The sequence below is a fragment of the Camelina sativa genome, chromosome 11 (assembly GCF_030686135.1).
Source record: "Camelina sativa cultivar CO46 ecotype springtype chromosome 11, ASM3068613v1".
Classification (NCBI taxonomy): Eukaryota; Viridiplantae; Streptophyta; class Magnoliopsida; order Brassicales; family Brassicaceae; genus Camelina; species Camelina sativa.
This window is the reverse complement of record NC_141890.1, coordinates 10,159,240-10,171,888: the sequence shown is the minus strand read 5'-3', so window position 1 is coordinate 10,171,888 and position 12,649 is coordinate 10,159,240. Positions and strand designations below refer to the sequence as shown.

Below are 12,649 nucleotides of genomic sequence, written 5' to 3'. Positions count from 1 at the left end.
CAAGTGGTTGAGATCTGCCACAATCTTGAGAAAATCATCAATGTTGTCATCGATCTTCTTATTTTCCTGCATCTTGAATGTGTAAAAGTTAATTGAGAATAAACTCGATGAGGCAAGGATGTAGGCATAAACATCTTCTCCAATGTCGACCACGCTTCAGCCGCAGTGTCGCATAACTCGATGTTCCTCAAAACGTTATCAGCAACATTTAAGAAGATCACGTTCTTTGCCTTATCGCACCTCTCCAATCTTGCCGTTTCTTCGGCTTCACGTTTTTTCTTCATCTCTGTATCTTGTTCTTCTTCCGCTGTGAGTGGCGGAGACGGAGCTTTCTCCACCAGTACATCTTTTAACCATCAAACACTACAATTGGAACCCCAGACATCTTCAATCCGATCGAGCTTCGCCAAAACCCAGGCTCTGATACCAATTTGTGAGGTTGTTAACCGATCGGAAATTGAAAACCAATAGAACTCCTTTGTACTTCTTCGTTATTTGATTGAATCAGAAAGTAAAAAAAAGATAAAATAACGACACCAACGATTTAACGAGTTCACGTTTCTTAACCGGAACGCTACGTCTCGCCGGAGATACTTCTCCGGAATCCACTAGAAACTTTCTGAGGACTGTTTTCGTTACAACGCTCTCAAGTTTTCTCTCTCTACTCTCTCACTATCCAATCTCTCCAACCTCTCTGTAACAAACTCTCAGATACAGAGAAGAAGATAAAGATGCGATTAAGAGATCAAACATATAAGACCTTATAACCTCTGTTGACTTCGACGACTTCAACGTTTTAGTCTTCCACTTCACGTGTGACTCACGTACATCACTTGAAAGCTATCCCTGAGATAACCCTCTCTTCTCCTGAGAGTCTTCCTCACACTTAGACACATTCCTGAAGAAACCATAAGAACCACAACTCACACCAATTTCCTCAATTTCATCAAAATAATTGTTTCAAATTTTGTATAGTCGGTCAAAAACACCATTCAAGCTCAAGTCTATCTGAATTTATTTAATTCAGTTAATCACTTCTAACATATCCTGCATACAATATATATATGCTTTACTGCGTAACCACAAACATTAGTATAGTTTGTTTTTTTTTTTTCGTAGTAAGCAAGTTTCCAAAAGAGATTTCAAAGTGCAACGGAACGAGATTTCGAAGGCAACAAGTGGATTTTCGATGAGTGGTCCCATACTAAAAAAGTCAATAATCTTTTAAACTTTTAATATGGACCCCTTAGATTTTTCGTGTCATGGGTGACAATTAAGACACATTTCGATACAACTTTATATTTTGAGAATGAATTTAAATTATTTTCCTTTGTCAACTGTCAGATTGTAACGATTGCGAAAACGGATATGTGGTTGTTTGTACCTAATCACCAAATCACAACAAAACGAATAGTCAAGTGTGTTATCCATTATGTAGATCCAGCGACGATGAAGCGATCAGAACCACGCAATTTACTAGAAGTCAGCGAGCCGGAGAGGGCTATAAGACTATTGGGCTAACGTGTCGTCGTGTTATTTTTATTTTTAACTAATGCGTTAGGACTATCGGGATAACGTGTCGTGTTATTTTTTTCAACTAATGCGTCAGTGTCATTAGTTTCGTAAATTATCCGATATCTGTAAATCTCAAAATGGTCGAAATGCAAAGATTTAGTTATGTTTCGCATATGATTGCGTGGCCCGTGTTTATAGTTTAGATTTGGAAGTGTCTGCCTATATATACTGCTAAGTTAATTAAACTTCTCATTGCTTTCACTCAGGTTTCAGGTTTGCTCTCTTCCAACACTAAAGTTTGTGTCTTAACCTGTCACTCTCTGTTTTATTAATCGCTTTTGTTCTCTTCTCTGTGATTGTCTTTTCATATATCTCTTTTTTTGGGTGAAGGTTTAATCAAAGGATTCAGCTCCAACGTTCTTCATCGGCCAAAAATACAATAAGTGAAAGTTATCTCTCAAGCTATGACATTTCGTGAAACTTGCATCGTTGTGCTTCTCTTTGCAGTTTTAAGTGCAACGAGTCAACGAGTTTGCAATCCAGCGTGCCAAGCTAAAGAACCCTTCAACTGCAATGATGTGCAAATGTTCAGTCGAACTAATTTTCCAACAAACTTCACTTTTGGTGCAGCAACTTCAGCATATCAAGTATGTTCGTTATAATTATGTAATAAATAAAAATATTAGGAAGAAATTTCTATTTTTTAAAAAGTGATTTGCGTGTACTAGATTGAAGGTGCTGCGCATAGAGCGCTTAATGGATGGGACTACTATACTCATAGATATCCAGGTTTTGTCCTTATTTTGATATGTAAATAGTTATTATATATATACACATATATCATATTTTTCCAAAAAAAAAACACATATATCATACAAGGGTTATCGACATGTACGTATATACATTTTGACAAATATATTTGCTCACAATATAGACTTTTTAATCTAGCAGAAAGGGTTCCAGACCGCACTACGGGAGATCTGGCTTGCAACTCCTATGAGCTGTATAAGGTTTATTTTGTTTTATTTATCCTTGTTTATACAGTCAATTGGAATGAAATTTGATCGGGAAACTTCATTGCGTTATAGGAGGATGTCCAATTATTGAAACGCTTGAATGTTCAAGCTTACAGATTCTCTATAGCATGGTCAAGGGTCCTGCCAAGTAATATTACCCTCATTCGTATTCCAATTTTCTAATTGGTTTTTTTTTTTTTTTTTTTTAAATTATATTTTTACTCTCTCTCTCTCTCTCTCTCTCTCTCTTATGTATGTATCGCCCTCTTAGAGGGAAAGCTGTGTGGAGGAGTGGATGAGAATGGAATAAAATATTACGACAACCTCATCAACGAACTGAAAGCCAATGGTAATTATTTCATAAATATAATTTGTACACATACATGTGGATTTTTCTTGTTATATTTTGGTATATCTTTGATCATAACAATTAACTTGATTACACGCACACGTAGGCATAGAACCATTCGTGACGATATTCCATTGGGATGTCCCCCAAGCTTTAGAAGACGAGTATGGCGGTTTTCTAAACAAACGTATAGTGTAAGCGATTCAATAAATAGGTGTAACCAAAAATCTTTTATTATAGTTATTTCTGTTACACTTACCTGCCTTATTTTTTCACTAGACGTTACATTTATAAGCTCATGTATATCTTTACGTATGGTCATATATATAGGGAGGATTACAAGGATTACGCTGAGCTTCTCTTCCAAAGATTCGGAGATAGAGTAAAGTTTTGGATCACATTTAATCAACCTTATACGTTTGCATACAGAGGTTACGGAACTGGAATATCTCCACCGGGGCGATGCACAGGTTGTGAATTTGGAGGAAATTCTGGTACAGAACCTTATATTGTTGGCTATCACCAACTTCTTGCTCATGCTACAACTGTATCTAAATATCGGCAGAAATACAAGGTATTCATACGAATAAAACCACATGAGTTCAAGTCTTCCTTTGTTTTGTTTTGTTTTTGTTTGTATTAACCTTAACACAAATAATAACGTGATTGAGCTTTTCCGCTTCAATACAGTTAGTTTACACAAAAATGCAAAAAAAGAAATATAGAAATAGAAATTAAAAGGCACTGCATGAAAAAACATATATTTCACATCCACGTCTTACTTTTTGTTTCTTTTTCATACAAATGCAAATAAAAAATAATTAAGTCTTTTTTCTGCTTAAGTAATATATTTATAAGCAGGCTTAACAATGTGCAGCGGTTACAAGGAGGAAATATTGGAATAACTTTAATCGGAAGATGGTTTGTTCCTTTAAATGAAACAAGTGTTTCAGATCAGACGGCTGCGGGGCGAGCGTTTGATTTCATTGTTGGATGGTTCTTGGATCCTCTCGTATATGGAGATTATCCGAAGACTATGAAAGATACCTTAGGAGAAAGATTGCCAAGATTTACATATTTAGAATCTCAATTGGTGAAAGGATCCATGGAGTTTCTAGGTTTAAATTATTACATCACACAGTATGCAATTGATTCATTGCAACCCATTTCGACATCACCAAACATCCAAACTGATCCGAGAGCCAACTTTAGCAGTATGTCTACCCATCATTTTTTTTAATTCATATTAATTGAATGGCATTTTTCTGTCTCAGAATTGGGAATTTTATAGTATCTGCATGCATGCATGCATGTCTACATAAACTGGATTTTAATTTTTTTTTCTTTTTTAATAAGCAGCTTCTCGTGGTGGAGTTCCAATTGGTGTTCAAGTGAGTATCAATTTTTAGTTTTAATATTTATCATATAAAATAGAGCTCACAATACAACAAAAATTATATCACTAATTCAAACGGTTTTTTACAGAGTGATAACATTGTGTATTATCCTCCTGGATTCCGTCAAATTTTAAACTATATCAAAGACAATTACGAAAACCCACTTACCTATATCACTGAGAATGGTAATGTATACGACATATATCTTTATATATAAACAAGTATATTTAACAAAAATATATATATATTACATTTTAATTATGAACGTTACAGGATTTCCTACTTCTGGCAATCTAACACTTGCTGAAGCACTAGCAGACCAAGGACGAATTGAAAGCCACTGTAGTCATTTGTCTTGTCTCAAATGTGCAATCGAGTAAGTTATCTGTGATTTTTTAAAATTACTGGTTTGATCTTTGACAGTTTTATACATGGGAAAAAAAAATTGATATTTCATATCAATAAATCTTATTTGTAGGGATGGATGCAACGTAGCAGGGTATTTTCCATGGTCTTCGATGGATAATTACGAGTTCAGTAGAGGTTACACAATCCGTTTTGGTATGAATTGGGTGAACTTCACTAATCCAGCTGATAGAAGGGAGAAAGATTCGGCTAAATGGTATTCTAAGTTCAACATGGAAAGAAGTGAAGATAAAAGATAGAAGCAGGGTAATTTTCTTCTATTTACTCGTTGAAACTCAGGAAAATTCGAAAATAAAGTTTATACATCTTCCCTCAAAATACATGTAAAGGGAATATATGTCTGTTTCAGTCATAAAGTCTATTTAAATCTGTTACACGTTTATTAACTATTAGTAGCTTTTATCTTCATCTTCGTTTTGGGTTTCCTGCTCTTTTTTTTTTTTTTTTTTTTTTGTTTTTTTTACATTTTTCTTCGAATTCGCGTGGCGCTGTTTTTGTCTTAAAAGACTTTATTGCATCATCTTTATATGCCAATTAATACCGTATCCCACTTATACCTTTGGGTGGTTGTATAGAAAACGTATTTATAATATTTGATTTGTTTATCATTTCTAATTTTTAAAACTAGAATAACAAATGATATGACTAATTTTTTTTGTCTATAATGTTGAAAGGAAAATAAAAATATTTATCTAAATAAGTACCAACAAGATGTTATCATTTTGATTCATGGTTAACATGCTAGAAAAATGAGCCGCTTAAAAAATAAGATGAACTTTAATTGAACATAGGGAAGTTATTATGTGTGAGAGAAGGGTAAAATGCGTATATTTCAATTTTCCAGTTTAAGACAATGGAGGGAAAATCGATATTTTCATACCCCAGCTAAGGGGGTATGTTGAATTCATATCTCAGCTATAGCATTGAGCAAATCCATACACAAGGTTAAGTAAAATTCAAATTGGCTGCACCAACTCGACAAACTGTGTAAGAACATGTCCAAGCCGTAACGGTGTTATATGACCGTTAACGGCTGCTTATGTGGCTGCCGTTTGGAAAAACAAAAGAGAGAGCTTTGTTTTGGTCAAAACGACGTCGTTTCATACGTCTTCTTCCCATTTTCTTATTTTTCGAATCGTGTTTCTCTGTTCAACATTTCAATTTGGGATTTCTAAAAAAATTAGAGTTTCTCTCTTCTTTTCATCCATAAGACAATTGATTTAATTAGCAACGGTCATCTATTTCAGTCTCATAGGGATTGTAAGCATTGACACTGTCGATGTTGGTGGAATTACAATAACTGATCAGCACTTTATAGAGGCTCGTTCTACTCCCGAAGGTAACCCACTTCGAAAGTCAACCTTTGATGGTATGCTGGGATTTGGGAGTCCTGAAGTTTCTGTGACAAAAACTGTTCCTGTCTGGTATACGATGATGAAACAAGGAAAGATTGAAAAGAAAATTTTCTCCATATGGCTTGGGAGGTCTAGAGACTCTGGAGCAGGAGGGGAGATAGTGTTCGGAGGCACAAACCCAGCTCATTATACGGGACAGCACACTTATGTGACCGTGAAAGGGCGTAGACACTCTTTCCAAATGAACAACATATTTGTCGGAAAAGCAGATACCAAGAGATGCTCAAGAGGCTGCAAAGTGTTTGTTGACTCAGGCACTACAAACATTATTAGTCCAACGGTACAAAAATAAAATAAGATAAATTTTATATTAATTGTCGCACGATCAAATGTTTGCTTTTTGTTGACGTAATTTGATTATAGGCTATGATCAAGGACATCAATGATAGAATCAAACTATCACCAGATTGCAAAAAGCTAAATAAGCTGCCTGATGTAACCTTTACAATAGGCGGAAGGAGTTTCTCAGTCCGTCCACGTGATGTAAGTTGAATGGGTGATATAATTTTTTTTTTGCCTCCGTTTAGTTTCTTTTCTCTGACTTGTTGACTATGTTTAACAGTATGTACGTCGGAAGAGTGATAATGTTTGCACAAGTAGATTCGAGGGCGATGATAAAGTTAGCTTATGGTAAGTTTTGCATTTTTATTAATATCTTTACACAAACCTTTTGATTATAAATACACAAGGAAAAAAAGTTCTGTTAACTGATTGTGTTTTGATTGGGTAGGATACTTGGCATGCCATTCATACGAGCCTTTTATACGGTGTATGACTACACGAAACCACCAAATGTGAATATTGGCTTTGCTCCGTCGGTTTAGATTCTTACTAGAACTAAGGGTTTGTGAATGTTTCTGATATGTACTGATTGATCATATATGAAAAGGATCATTAATCTAAGAATATAAATAAATTTATAACCATATTATTTTGTTTATATTCTTAGAAAAAATAAAGTACATATCAGGAATAGTTTTCTCATTTCCATGTTTATAGGTAACTAATTCTTCCGAAAATAGTTTCAACTTGCGATGTTAACACGTCAAAAAATTCTTATATTTAATTATTAAAGCGATTAAACGTGGTCAGTCGAAAGAATTGGAAGGGGTAAAACATATCTGTAGATAAAATGTAGTTTCATTTGATTAATCAAATTTTCAAATTTTATAATATTTTATTTTTGCATAGTTTTATAATCTGTATCATGAAAAAATGCTTGTAAGAATATATAACCCACAATTACCAGTACACACAATTACCATGACTAAATAAACTAAGCTATATCATAAAGGTTCTTCAAGAACCGTTCTTCTTGTGATTGGAACATTTAGTTAAATTTGTTAACGGTTTTTAATTGATGGTTTTATAAACTAAAAAACAGATGAGGGTTTAACATTGATCAGACCAATGTTGAGGTTTTTTTTTCATTAAATTCCCTAAAATTAGGATTTTGTTAAAAATGTTATAGATATTGATTTGCCTCGTTGTTGAGACCCTGTTTTGGCATATTTATAAAAAAACAATATATATATATATATATATACTATAAAGTAGCCCACGCGATAGATGGTTTATGTATGCATTATTAACTTGAAATATAAAATGAAGTGTTTATTCAATTATATATGAAATGTACAGATCTAATTGTTAATATATATCATAAGTAATACTATTCATAATACTACGGTTCAACTACAATTTATAATTTATATATATTATATAGTGTTTCATAGAAGGGTCATGAAAAAGAGGAAAGTTAAAGTAAATAGAGAATTTGTTAGAAATACCCTTTTTCAGGTATCTTTTTCAAAATTACCCTTTTTTGAACATTTTCATTTTTGCCCTCTTTTACACAATAACAATATGTTAAATTAATTTTTTATTTTTTTTAAAAATATTACTAAATATTTTTGATTACAATGTATTGTTGAAATTATTTAAACAGTATGTTACTATAGTAATACTACCATTACTTATAGCAAAGTAAAATATATATGGTATTTTCGCTAAATAGTTAAGATAAATTATATTTTTTTAATAATTTTTTGTTTTTTGGAAAATTAAAAACTGATAAGTAGTCTAGAAAGAAAAGTGTAAGATCTTACTTAATTTTTTTGATAGATAATTTTATGTTGTCCTATATATTAATTTTATTATCATCATCTAAAAGTAATAGTTAAGAAAAAATAGTTTTATATATGATAAGTCAATTTTAAAATAATTTATTAAAACGATATCACAAAACAAATATCTTATACTATAAGTTTAACCAGTTTTTATAAAAAATCATGAAAATAAAAGTGTGTGAAATTTAATATATATTTTTATTTTTTATGCATTGTCTCTATTTCTAATCATTTTAATATAACAAGTATGATTGACAATAAATTAAATTTTGAAATTATTGTTTTCTGTTATATCATAGGGTGATAAAGCAATTATGTTATGATACTATTATGTTTTTTTAGTACATATAATTTAAACATAATCAAAATGTAACTTATAAATTACCATCAAATAAAAATTTGAGTTGTGTCTTTAATACAATATATATGATTATTGAATATAAAGTGAGTTTTTATATATTAGAAAATCTTTTATATTGAATTAGTCTATCATAAATTAATTTGGTTTCAGTTTTTTTTTTGAAATGTATGAAACCATTTTATAGTAATAGAACAATTAGTTACAGCAAAGTTAATTAATATTTTTATGTTCGTTAAATAATTATGATAAACTAATTTATTTAAAGATTGGTTTTTTTGGAAAAAAAAACTGATAAGTACTCTAAGAAAAAAAAGTATAATAGCTTACTTTGATAGATAAATTATGTTGTCCTATATATTAATTTTATTTTCATATCTAAAAGTAATAGTTAACAAAAAATAATTTTATAACATGATAAGTCAATTTTAAAATAATTTATTAAAACGATATCACAAAACATATATCTTATACTCTAAGTCTAACTAATTTTTTAATAATAACTAGGTATTAGTCCACGCAACGCGTGGTTGAATGCATAATAGTTTTTATTATATTTCTGAAATTATGTTAAAATAAAATATTGTTCTTTAATTTTTTATTAACAATATTAACAATAACATTAAAGAATGAATTTTGGTTTTTTTACTAAAATATGAATCTCAAATTTCTTATAGAAATGATGTGCAAGTTAAACCGTACACTTGTGTTAACATTTATTGGTATGGTTATTTATTATACCGAAATTAACAAATACTAAAAAAGAATTATTACAAATTGATATATATATATATATATATATAATAATATAGAAATTTTAAAAATTTCATAATATGAGTGAATCTATGTTTATTATGTTTTATAGTGGTTAATAACTGATTTAAAGAGTTTTTCTTAATGTCATTGTAAAATTTAGTAACTACATATACATTATTGTGTATAAAATATTTCTCATTTCAAAGTTTAAAGCAATATATATATATATATATATATTGCTTTAAACTTTGAAATGAGAAATATTTTATACACATAAGTTTATATATATATATATATATGACTATAAGTTTAGCTAACCAAAATAATTAAAAAATATTAAAATTTAACCAAAAACATTTTCTCTTGAAAGATAAATAAGTTAGTAAGAGGAATGAATTAATGTAAAATTATTGGATTGAAGTTACATTTGAGTTAAATGGAGTTACATGCCTTTAAAAGTGAGTTAATTATAAATAAATATTTTAACTTGTTATAACTTAAAATAAAAGGAATACCAAGTGGCTCAATCAAAATTTACGTGATTTGGTTGTTTGTTGATGTAAACTCAATACTCACACATAATATTTCAAAATGAAAAATATTATTTTGAAGTGACAAACTAAATTAGTTTTCTTGTAAAATTTTTTGAACTTCAATCTCAAAAATTTTTAAAACCCCAAGGATAAATTATATCTTTTTGGTTTTTTTGTTTGTTTTTCACTCATCAATTTAATTTATAGTGCTAGATTTCATACTAATGGTTTCATGTTTAGAGAATTTAGTTAAATAGTATTTTTAAAATTATATTATTTATTTATATTTCACTTCCAGTTAATTATGATTTCTTTTAAGGATCATTTTTCATTTTGATTAAAACATAAAGAACAATTTTTTAATTATGTTCTTTTTGTTTTCAAAAATCTCAAATCATAAATAAAATAAATATTATATTGATCTTTGCATATTTATCTATTGGATCACAAAACAAATTAGACTTTATAAATAGAGTTGATAGACTTTACAAAAAAGAATAGACTTTATAAATGGATAATTATAGTGATCTTTAAATATTGTATTGATCTTTATAAATTATTAAAAATGATACATGAATATATAAGATAACCATAGACATAATAGATAATTAGATATGGATCATTTCAACTTCATGATCTTATTGTGTGGTGAATATTGTTAGAAATTATGAAAAATAATGACTTATAAGATGTTAATATAAAATAGACAATAAAGATAAACTTTTTTTGTTTTTGTGAAGTGAAGTGACCTTAGTGCAGTGGCAGGAGGTAAGTCCATTTGTAGAAGGCACCATCACACCCGAGATCGAGTTCCGGTTCCTACAAATGTATGAATTTGGCTAATGGGCCGGCCAGTTGTGGCCCAATGGTTGACAAAAAGAAAAAAAAAACTTTTATTTTTCAATCTAATATTAATTAAAATAAAACTCCTAGGTTAGTTGACCAAATTGGAGGAAATGTGTTTACAAAAATCGTTTCTGACAACAACAATCTAGAAGATCGAGCTAAACAATCAGCCTTCACATTGGATGTTCTTGGGATCTTCGAAAGGGTAAAAAGAGGCAAGGAGGCACTAAACACATGGAACTCATCAAGAAGCGTAGAAAAATCCGGCACTCTTCCGGAGCTTGCACCATCGCTAGTAACTCTGCTGAATTCGTCTCAAACCGCTGTCAGTCAATTCCTCTAGAAAGGATACACTCCATCGCCCATAATAATGCTTCTAACTCTGAATGAAGTGGGGATGCACTGCGTCGTTGACATCTGGCACCCATAACTACAGTCTGATTTTCACCATCACCACACCACCATCCTCAATCCGAATTTTGTTCTGTAGCTTTCCACAAACCATCAACTTGACAATGAATTGTCATCTCCGGAGCGTGCAAGGACTCCGTTGAAGCGGAATCAACCCTTGCAACTATTTGGACTTCCTCCCACCACAATTGTTCACGTAAGGCCTCGGTAATGATATCTATTGGCTCTGATTGTAATCCTTGGAAAACTTTTTTATTCCTATCCTTCCATAAGAACCAGACAAGATACGATATCGAATTGTGAGTAGTTCCTAAAGCCATAGGGGCTAACCCTTTGCCATATATAAAATCTAGATTAGAATAGATCGAACCAAAAGGGAATTTTTCCGTGCCCGATCCATCAAAAACCCTCTCCCAAACCTGACGGGAATGAGGACACTCAAACAAGGTATGATTAATAGACTCTTCCTCTAGGTCACATCTCTTGCATACTGTGTCACAATTAACTCCCGAGAGGCTAATCGCATCGTCACCGGAAGAGATCCATATGCGATCTGCCAGAAAAAGTGTCTGATTTTAGGTGGTACTGGAAGATCCCAAGCCCGAGCCTTCAGGGCATTAAAGTTGGGACCGACTTCAATTTCAGCCTTCATCGCTTGAGCTACCGTATAGCCTGACTTAACCGAATACCGACCAGATTGTGTATAATGCCATACCAATCGATCTGGTTGAAATGATTTGCTAATAGGCAAACTCAGAATAGTTTGAATATCCTCTGGATCAATAAATTCCTGGAGGATTGGTAAATGCCACTCTTTAGTCCGTGGATTAATCAAATGATTTACCATTAGGTTTGGGTGTAGTAGCCGTCCCCGACCGTTGGCAGGTCGAGGATGTTGATCAGGGATCCAGGGATCACGCCAAACCGAAATGTTAAATCCTGACCCAATCGTCTACCGGGCACCTTTTTCCACTAAACTTTTAGTTGAAAAAATGCTTCTCCACCCAAATGAGGGAGAATAAGGTTTTTTTTGCCATCAACGGATGTTTGTTCCTGAAGTATGGCCCTCTAAATACTTGAGCAAATAAAGAATTCGGAAACTGCATTAAACGCCAATACTGTTTAGCCAATAAAGCATCGTTAAAAGTCTCCAAATCCCGAAATCCCAACCCTCCCTCAGATTTATCTCTACACATTTTATCCCAAGCCACCCAGTGAAGCCCCCGATCCTTAAACCTTTTAAAACATTAAAAAAACAATATAAGATATACATATATACAAACTCTAAAACTAAGCTTTTACAATAATATTTGATTTGATTTTTTTTAACCCATACAACAACAATAACAATAAAAAACACAAAAAAAAAAAGATTTGAGATATAGTGGAAGAAGATGAGAGAATGAAAGTGTGAGAGACTAAGAGAATAAGATAATGAATATTTATAGGAAGAGAAGTGATTGAAAATTACATTTAGAAAAATGAGAGTTACAATTCT

The 12,649-nt window shown here is 31.6% G+C and overlaps 3 protein-coding genes across 7 annotated transcripts; 2 read left to right on the top strand and 1 right to left on the bottom strand.

The window, feature by feature from the left end:
- The first annotated feature begins 1,535 nt into the window (after positions 1 to 1,535).
- Positions 1,536 to 5,128, top strand: LOC104722831 (myrosinase 5-like). 5 transcript variants are annotated; one of them, XM_010441074.3, is made up of 13 exons: positions 1,536 to 1,788; positions 1,906 to 2,162; positions 2,244 to 2,304; positions 2,467 to 2,525; positions 2,604 to 2,679; positions 2,803 to 2,880; positions 2,987 to 3,074; positions 3,211 to 3,454; positions 3,758 to 4,094; positions 4,240 to 4,271; positions 4,366 to 4,462; positions 4,551 to 4,653; positions 4,756 to 5,128. In XM_010441074.3, the coding sequence occupies exons 2-13, from the start codon at positions 1,980 to 1,982 to the stop codon at positions 4,940 to 4,942; spliced, it is 1,545 nt and encodes a 514-aa protein (XP_010439376.1). In that variant the 5' UTR covers positions 1,536 to 1,788; positions 1,906 to 1,979; the 3' UTR covers positions 4,943 to 5,128. The 5 variants fall into 5 exon arrangements, 3 of the variants coding, with proteins under 3 accessions (XP_010439376.1, XP_010439375.1, XP_087329552.1); XR_015571550.1 differs by having other exon boundaries at positions 1,664 to 1,788; positions 3,742 to 4,094; XM_010441073.2 differs by having other exon boundaries at positions 1,767 to 1,811.
- Positions 5,129 to 5,698: 570 nt separating this feature from the next.
- LOC104727854 (uncharacterized) lies at positions 5,699 to 6,942 on the top strand. Its single transcript, XM_010446920.2, has 5 exons — positions 5,699 to 5,709; positions 5,951 to 6,398; positions 6,482 to 6,601; positions 6,681 to 6,748; positions 6,849 to 6,942. The coding sequence occupies exons 1-5, from the start codon at positions 5,699 to 5,701 to the stop codon at positions 6,940 to 6,942; spliced, it is 741 nt and encodes a 246-aa protein (XP_010445222.2).
- Positions 6,943 to 11,207: 4,265 nt separating this feature from the next.
- LOC147933814 (uncharacterized) lies at positions 11,208 to 11,998 on the bottom strand. Its single transcript, XM_087472339.1, has 2 exons — positions 11,684 to 11,998; positions 11,208 to 11,570 (listed from the first exon to the last, which is right to left on the bottom strand). The coding sequence occupies exons 1-2, from the start codon at positions 11,996 to 11,998 to the stop codon at positions 11,208 to 11,210; spliced, it is 678 nt and encodes a 225-aa protein (XP_087328465.1).
- Between the last annotated feature and the right edge of the window lie 651 nt (positions 11,999 to 12,649).

Bases quoted from the DNA above. Each gene is read 5' to 3' on its own strand.
- LOC147933814 (XM_087472339.1), bottom strand. From the start codon at position 11,998: ATGGTAAATCATTTGATTAATCCACGGACTAAAGAGTGGCATTTACCA. The intron at 11,571-11,683 runs GTGACGATGCGA...CATTCCCGTCAG, and splicing joins TCGCATATGGATCTCTTCCG to GTTTGGGAGAGGGTTTTTGA.
- LOC104727854 (XM_010446920.2), top strand. The intron at 6,602-6,680 runs GTAAGTTGAATG...TATGTTTAACAG, and splicing joins TCTCAGTCCGTCCACGTGAT to TATGTACGTCGGAAGAGTGA. The intron at 6,749-6,848 runs GTAAGTTTTGCA...TTGATTGGGTAG, and splicing joins GATGATAAAGTTAGCTTATG to GATACTTGGCATGCCATTCA.
- LOC104722831 (XM_010441074.3), top strand. From the start codon at position 1,980: ATGACATTTCGTGAAACTTGCATCGTTGTGCTTCTCTTTGCAGTTTTA. The intron at 2,680-2,802 runs GTAATATTACCC...TCGCCCTCTTAG, and splicing joins ATGGTCAAGGGTCCTGCCAA to AGGGAAAGCTGTGTGGAGGA. The intron at 2,881-2,986 runs GTAATTATTTCA...ACGCACACGTAG, and splicing joins CAACGAACTGAAAGCCAATG to GCATAGAACCATTCGTGACG.